The sequence below is a fragment of the Bidens hawaiensis genome, unplaced genomic scaffold (genome assembly GCF_021521415.1).
Source record: "Bidens hawaiensis isolate Kalapana, Puna unplaced genomic scaffold, B.hawaiensis_p1.1 tig00000978_1, whole genome shotgun sequence".
Classification (NCBI taxonomy): Eukaryota; Viridiplantae; Streptophyta; class Magnoliopsida; order Asterales; family Asteraceae; genus Bidens; species Bidens hawaiensis.
Window position 1 is genome coordinate 4,156,169 of NW_027491058.1, and position 8,963 is coordinate 4,165,131.

General features: G+C 36.4%; 1 protein-coding gene across 1 annotated transcript; it reads right to left on the reverse strand.

The window, feature by feature from the left end:
• Positions 1 to 7,389: 7,389 nt before the first annotated feature.
• On the reverse strand, positions 7,390 to 8,710 carry LOC143549626 (F-box protein At5g07610-like; the record flags this gene model as incomplete). The annotated part of the gene is made up of 1 exon (XM_077040492.1): positions 7,390 to 8,710. A coding segment is annotated over one exon (1,263 nt), but the record flags the coding sequence as incomplete, so codon positions are not given.
• Between the last annotated feature and the right edge of the window lie 253 nt (positions 8,711 to 8,963).

An 8,963-nucleotide genomic window follows, 5' to 3' on the forward strand; every position in this document is an offset into this window, starting at 1 on the left:
TTGTGCTCGCGACAACTTATATGAGTTTTGTTACGAGTGCGGTTAGCTCTCCACCACCCCCATTTCAAAAAGAGCATATATCAAACGAGATTGTACAGAAGCCAACAATCGATTGATGGCAGATTACTTCTGCGACTCGCCGAGATACAAGAACCCGAAGACCTTTAGGTGTCGCTTTCGGATGTTTAAAAAATTATTTACACGCATCACCAATGATTTGGAGCGTGAGCTTGATTACTTTAAGCAAAAGTCGGACGGTCGAGGGACACTAAGATTCACGGCTATTCAGAAGGTTACGTCAGCCATACGCGTGCTCGCCTACAGAAACACGGCCAACATCAACGACGAGTATTTAAAGATGGCCGATAAAACAACTCGGGACACCTTGGAGTATTTTTGTTACGGTACGTTTCATTTTTATAAAATAATTATATCACTTGTTTACTTTAATCAATTATTTTATAAAAGTTGTGTAAAATATAGGAATATTGAAACTATATGGACCACATTATCTGAGAGAGACCAACTTGAACGATCTACAACGTCTTTACAAGGCACACATAAGGGTGCATGGTTTACCCGGCATGATAAGGAGTGTAGATTGCATGCATCGGGAATGGGCTAATTGTCCAACTGCATGGCAAGGTCAATACACACGAGGTGACCAAAAGGGACCAACGGTCAGCCTTAAAGCGATTGCTTCATACGACCTTTGGATTTGGTCGACATTCTTTGGTGTTCCCGGTTCCAACAATGACATAACCGTCTTAGAGAAGTCGCCTGTGATGGAGAGTTACATATCTGGTACCGTTCTCGTCGCTTCGTTTTGGGCTAACGATAACCTCTACCATCATAGGTACTATCTGGGTGATGGAATATATCCATATAATCACGAAAACATTCAGAGACCCGTTGGATGAAAAATGACAATATTTTAATAAAGTGCAAAGTCTGCGAGGAAGGATATTGAGAGGTGTTTTGGTGTTCTTCAACAACGATGACATTTTGTTAAAAATTCTTGTCGTCTATGGTCTTTAGAAAGAATAAAATGTGCTATGTATGCGTGTATCATAATGCATAACATGATCATCGTGGACGAGGGAAGAGCAATATGTCCAACTTTCATACCGGACTCGGATCCACCAAGAACTCCAGCAAGTATGGAGCAAAGACTCGAAAACTCGTATTTCGTGCTGTCAAGAGAGATACATAACGCACTAAAGGGGGATTTGGTCCAACAACTTTGGATGAATCGGTGTTTGCCTGGTAAAAACGAGAATCAAAACGAGGGCAACAATGAAGACGATGATGAAGACAACGACGGCGACGACGAAGACGATGAAGACGACAATGGCGAAGACGATGAAGACGACGACGAGGGGGAAGACGACGATGGAGACGAATAGTTTTTTTTATTTTAATATAATATTTATTTAATAAAATATTATTGTTTTTTGATTATTTTTAATAAAAAACTAAAAAAAACAAAAAAAAAAGTAACTTGGCATATAACGTCTAGTGGTGAGGCTTTATTACTACACCATGTTTTTTGTAAAAGACCATAACTCTGACTGAAGGCCAAGTTACGCATAACGCATGATGCGGGGGATTTATATGACTACACATGGTCGGTCTTATAGAAACCTAGTGAAATATAAATGATGTTTTGATTGGTTTATACCTTGTTGTGTTTCTCTCTCTAAAATCGATCGTTATTTGGAACCGTATCAATGGTATTAGAGCTATCGGCTCTTGATTTCGAACACACCGAATTCCGATCATCGGAGTGACAAAGTTCAATTTCTTTACCGGAGTACTAATTCTTGTAAGAAACTGATTCTATTTCTCAGCATCCTCGTATTTCTGTTTCCGTGCATGATAATAAGCAAGGTTTTGGGTTACAACGGTATTCATAATCCTTAAAACTTAATTGTGCACCCAAGGTGTTTGATGAAATGCCTAGAAATAATAAAGAAGATATAAATGAAAATATAAGGTGATAATTCAATAAAGGCTTTGAGGGAAAATGATAAAGAAGTTGTAAGAAATTGGCCTAGACCTCATAAAGTGAATAGTGAAGTTGAGGAATGTTTTATTCGGAACATTGTTTAGAAGTTTTAAGGGCGTCTATGTATCCAAATCTGTTTGGACGGATACCAGATGGAATACTGAGGGACCTGGTGTTGGTATTGATATGGTAGAATATGATAACAGTCGAAAATCCAAATTCAAGAACTGATTAATAGTGATAGAGTTGGTATTGATTTGATAGCTATGAAAACATTTGTACGGAAAACGGTTTGGCGATGTTATAGACAAGCTGATTTTGTATTTCATATGCATTAAAATTGATTTTGTGCATTCAGTTCCCACAGTTTCACTTGCATAAGCACCTAATTTCCAAAATGTCCCTGGTAGTGCTCCTGTTTATGCTCTTGCTGCTGCAAGTTTGTTAAGGTCAAAGGAATCAACCTACATGTATGTTACTGCACAAGCTACAACAAGCATAATCTATACTGAAAACATGGGAACTCTGTTGTATGTTGTGTACACATAAACTATTTATATATTTACATAGATATATAACCTTTATTGGTATTCTCAAGGGGGGAGCTTCCCCTACGTAATGCATTTTAAATATGTTTTACTTTAATTCGAACTAGTAAAATGGGCATGTGACCTTTAATCCATTACTTATACCTCATTTCCAGTCCTTTGTGTAACAATTGTATATATACATGCTATCATATTATCAGTTTTATCTCTCCAATGAAGGTAGTAGGTTCAGTCATTAAAGAAGGTACTCTTATAACTCTTAGATATGTGCGTGTCAGTTATGAGCTTGAATGTGTAAAATTTAAGTTTGAAATGCTAGTGAGATGAAGAATAATGCATTTTGTGTCTAGTTGTGCACTAAATCGATAAATATTCTTATTTTGGTTTATGTTTCTTTCTAATTGTTTGATCATGCCAAAATCAGTTTGTCTGTATATGTATTGGGTTTTAAATCTATTATTATTATTATTATGGAAATGAAGCTTGAAGTGCTTGTACTATTAAGATTAACGAAAATCTAAATTAAGTTGTGCTATTATAAACCAACCCACAAAAGCGAACGATTTTTATGCTTTGATTCTTATGATTCTTTGATTCAGCTAAGACAAATCGTCTGATGTTCCAAACTTCTTTGATTAATGAATTTTGTGTTTGAGTTAGACTTTTATATAATCGATGGTGTTCGATCTAAACATGCTATTTGAATATGTAAATCATCAGAATTTCTGGTTGCTTGCTTGATTGCTCTATACATATTACATCTGTTATAAACTTAGAACAAATATGCTAAAAACACTCATTTCTTTTGATTTGATAAGTTAAAATATACTAACAATTGCTACTTAATGAATTGTAGATTTAGAGACAGGGAAACTCATGACTTCATCAAACCTTTTACATCTAGCAACCCACCAAGGTGATTCTGCATCTGTCAAGCCAAGGTTGCAATAGTCGCTAGACGGACCTTAGGCGGTCGACTGGGGAGTTGAGTGTACTAGGACTCTCGAAGGTGTACTTGGGGAGTACTCGAAATTAATAAATATAAAGAAAATTAATTTTTAGATATTATATATATGCCAAATTTCATAAGTATACACTAACATTTATAGCAAAATAAATTAATATCAAGAGTTAAGTGTCATTTTAGTACATGTGGTTTGTCTAGTTACGCAACTTTAGTACCGATTTTGAATTTATTGCAAATGGCTACCTCAGTTTTCTAAAACTTGCAATTTTAGTATTTTTGTTTAACCTTATCTATTTTTCCTGTTAAATTAGGTGTAGTTTGATAATTTCATTATTTCCTTCATTTTCTTATTTTTTTTTCCTTCTCTCTTTTCTCTTCCCGTATTCAACCCCATCTCCCCCTTTTTTTCACTTATCCCTATATCCAAGCAAACCTAAAATCCCAAAATCCAAACCCCAAATTTGAGAGTACACCAGAAGGTTTTTGTGCTTTCTCATAAGATAGTATTAGAGGTAAGGTTAAGGTTAGGGTTGGGGTTGGTGGCGGCAGGTCTGGATTCTGTTAAGTTTAATTGAGAGTGTGTTGGTGGATATATATATTTGTCAAGTTTTTTAATTTATGAAAATATTTTTTAATTAAACAGGTAAAATGACCAATTTACCCTCATGTGCAAGTCACGTGATCTGACTTAACGAGAAAAACTAATTGGGTTAGGGCTAAAGGATAAACGTTGTAGCATTTATAAACGTAAATGATAAAACAAATCAATTTTGAAGATAAAGGACAACGAATGAAATTTGATACAAACATAAAGGACCATTTACGTAATTATGTCTTTTTAAATACTATATTATTCTATAATTTGTTAATCATTAACTAAAAAAAGTGATATAAATATGAAAGATGTTCTATTTTTTAAGTCAAAATCAGCCAAAGTTGACCAAGTAGATGTAATTATAGTTGAGGTTGACCACATTTATTAATTTTTAGTAACTATGCAAAGTTGAAGAAACTCTCATCAGCGCCATATCTTGTAGCAAGTACTCAGGGATTACTCGGTATTGGAGACTTACTTTTACAACATTGTGTGAAGCATATCCTTGGTTATATAAGTTCTCAAATGGTGGTGAATGAAGTGAACAAACTTGGAGAAACCGCGTTGTATATAGTTGCTGAAAAATGGACATCTTGAAGTTGTGAAAGAACTCTTGAAGTACTCGAATAAAGAAACACTTACTAGAAGAAGCCACTTGGATTTGATACTTTACATATAGCTGCTAGTCAAGGACATTATGGTAAATGTATTTGATTTGTTTGCATAATTGATGGTCGGTCAATTTGTACATATATTAGTTCATTAATTTATTAGTTTTAATCGTTCAATGCATGAACTTTGGTACTTCATAAGTGTTTGTTGTATTTTAGGTCACAGGTGATTAAAGCGGTTATTTTTTACCTGTAGGAGCACGAGATGAGGACTCAGGACGTCCAGTACGTGTTACGAGACACGAAAACAAGTTTTGCTGGTGAGAAGACTCGCCGAGATACGCGACAAGGTGGATATTAGTTCATCGCGTTACGCGATGGACTTAGTTTTAGGCTTCGTTGACTTTTGGTCCATCACGATACGCGATGGGCCCATGAAGACCCCATCGCGTCGCGATGGGTGCCAAAGACGGAAAAATTTAGGGTTTTTGATTAAAAAAACATGTTTCACGACCCTATTCTCATCCAACACTTTCCCGAGCATTCCCAAAGGCTTAGAAGACCATTTCCATCATTCCAACTCATCCTGAGATCATCTACATGGTCTATATCAGCAGAATTAAAGATTTTGTGATGTCGAGATGCGACTAATCTTCTCTAATCATACCTGGGATGTAGAGTTTGTAATTTACAATTTTCCCATGTGTTAAGAACGAATGATTTGTAACTGTTATTGATTAATCTATGAGTATTGATGTTTGGTATTACTGTGCACTCAGTCGGTTTAGGTTTATTTCGATCAGCACGATTAGTATTACTGTGCACTCAGTCGGTTTAGGTTTATTTCGATCAGCACGATTAGTTTGCCAGTTGCTATAATAATTGCTTATAGGGTTGTTTTGATTAGTTGAATATGATGAAGCATACAATTGTCTTAGTTGAGTCACACTGACAAGGACTGTATGATAACCATTATCGTGTGTTAGTGATTATTGATGCCTAAGGTTTAGCTCGTTAATCAATCTAATTTGATCTTTGACAATTAATCTGTCAATTTAACATGAGATGACTGTTTATTTACTTGCTTGAACCCCGGGTGTGATTTGTCTTGTTTATTGATTGAACTTTGCTTTGTTTAATTGCTTTAGTAATATTAAATCTCAATTGTTTGCTAGTGTGATTAGCACTTTTGACATTCACTTCATAATTCTTGAAACTGGTTGCATATTACACTGACCACATACTCCTCGTGGTTCGACACCCTACCTACCCTAGCTTGCTTAGGTGATTAGGAAATTGATTTTAATTGTTTTTGACTAGGGATGGCAATGGGTCGGGTTTGGGACGGGTTTAGGTATTCCCAAACCCATACCCGGTTATTAAAATTCATCCCAAACCCGTCGGGTTTTAATCGGGTAATTACCCGTCGGGTTTCGGGTTTTTCCATCGGGTTTCGGGTTTCCTATCGGGTTTTGAAAAAATACCCGTCGGGTATACCCGGCTGCCTGGTTTTGACAAAATATAACTAATCGATTAAAAAGATAGTTACCATAAAGATAAAATATCTCAAATAATCGACATAAACAATTTACGACAAATAATATATTTGGAATATAGTGTATATATAATATAATAAGCTATATTGGGTGCATCAGGTATATAATCGGGTAAATGGGTTTGTGTTATCGGGTAATTGGGTATATTAGAAATCCCAAACCCGTCTCAAACCCACGAAAATTTTCAAAGCCAATCCCAAACCCGTCTCAAACCCTAATGGGTCGGGTATTACCCATCCCATTTATGTCGGGCTTCGGGTTTTCCCATTGGGTTCGGGTTTTCCCATTGGGTTCGGGTTTTATTGACATCCCTATTTTTGATTAGATAGCGATAGTCTAGCATCAATAATTAATTTGTTTATTAAAATATGCCAACATATTGTTATTGACTCTTATTGCAGCCATGGTAAAACTACTACTTGACCATGATGTATCACTATGCCAAATCAGAACAAAAGGCAATGCAACTCCACTTATAACAACAGTTTCAAAAGGCCACATTGTTGTTGGTAACGAGCTACTTTCAAAGGTTCCGATCTTGTTAACTATGCCCAAAGGCGACCTTAAAAAAGCATTGTATCTGGCAGCAAGATCAGGGCATCTCGAGACTGTGAAAAGTTTGATTGAAAAGGACCACCGCAACCGGTTAGAAGGACCGACCAAAAGGGCCAAACTGTATTACATGTGGCTGTAAAAGGCGCTAGCAGTGAGGCGGTTAAGTTTCTACTTTGTCTCCCTGATATCAAATTGAAAGTCGATGCACTAACTAATGACAACAAAACCTCGACATTGCTAACGGGCTTTCTCCATCAGAAAAGTCAACTGACATACGAGCATGTCTCTTCCACCATGGTGCAGTCCGAGCCAATCAACCAATTTTTATTTTAAAAAAAAACAAATAATAGTAACATATTTAATAATTACTAACCTTTTGATAAAAAAAAAAAAATGTTTCTTGTAGGTTTAAGTAGAATTCATGTGTATTCGCTTTATAATATTTTGTGTTGTTAGACATCTAGTAAATAAATTGTAAACCATATTAAAAGATATTATTACACCATATGAAATACAAAAGAAAAAATATATATAAATTTTAATTTCGCTTTAAACACCAGAAAATGAAAAGATTGACTAGTTCTTGTCATGACCCAAGATTTGAACTCTAGAAGGAAGACAAGAATTGAGTATAACGATGAAAATCGTTGCAAGAGTATCTTTGACAGAGGCTGGGCAGTTCAAACAACGGTTTGAAACTCTTGTTAAGAACATTATACTTTATGATCTTCTCTCGAGTCCTCACCACCATAAAGGTAGATTCCTCTTCTTTACCTCTGACCACATCAACGACTCCAAATTGATATTCTGACGGACCATGACTCTCATAGACCGTATAAGGGTAAGAAGTCGGAAGATCATCAAGCTCTACTTGATATTTGACAATCCACCCTGAATAGTTGCTCAACATTTCATACACATTAAGATGTAGAGGGTTTTCATTGCGCGCGTCCTCCACCAAATGCAGTTGGCCTCGAGATTCCCCAAAGTAATGTTGCCTTGCTCCATCAGACCAAGATGGCATTTCCTCCATCTCATCCTCTATCTCCACCAAATCCTGATGGGCGCCAAATTCCCGAAAGTAATGTTGCCTCTCTCCATCGAACCAAGATGGCCTCTTTGGCAACAACATCGTTTTCAACTGTTCTACATCGAGCTTAAAGTATACGAGATTACAACCATATGGAATCCAGTGCACCGCACCATTCCAGTAAACTCCATAATTTACCTCATAACTGAAAGATGTAAAATCAGACGCATAGATAGATTCTTGTAAAATTCTCCAATTCCCGGTATCAGATGAGTAGGCTTGGATTTGAAATGTATTCTCATAACGCTTTACATTACGAATACAAACAACTTTGTAATGCACACAATCTGCTCTATGAAATGCTAGACCTATAAAACGAATAGTTCTACTGGCACCCGAACCTCCAATGATAGATGGGATGATTGCAAATTGCTTGGTGGTAGGATTAAACACGTAGTACTTACGTGTATGCTCCTTCCCTCGATTACTGCAACAAAGAAGTAACCCGTTACAAGATTGCACGATTTTGATACCCGAACGATCAGGGTAGAAATTAAGACTACGAAAAGGAGGAGGGGTTGGATTTTCAACATCAAATGGAATATACAAATCCCGAAGAAAAAGACCATGAGAAACCTGGACATTGTCATACAAGAAGGTGAAACGTTGGTGACCCAAAAGCGATTGCCAGTGTTTGGATACAGATTTGAAACGAAGGACAGCGGTCACAGGAATCCGACGAAGGATTTCGGTTAAAAGATCATCGTTGGAACCAACTATAGGTCCAGAGTGCGTGGACTCTGCCTCGTTGTCGAGGGGTTTTTGAGATTTCTTGATTTTTGTTCACCATTTTTCAAGTGATTTGATGATCATGAAGAAAAGGTGTATTTAAGTTGGGTTGTAGCTTGCCATGGAAGCTGATGATAATCTGAAATAGAACTTGTTATGGAAGCTTTAAGGCTTTCATGTTTTTGACTTGAATCATTCAACATTTATAATACTTATTGAATTTTATATAATAGAATTTTTAAAGGGGAAAGTGAATACGGTGCTGTCATGCACCTAAGCTTACACGCAAACGGCAAAACTCCTC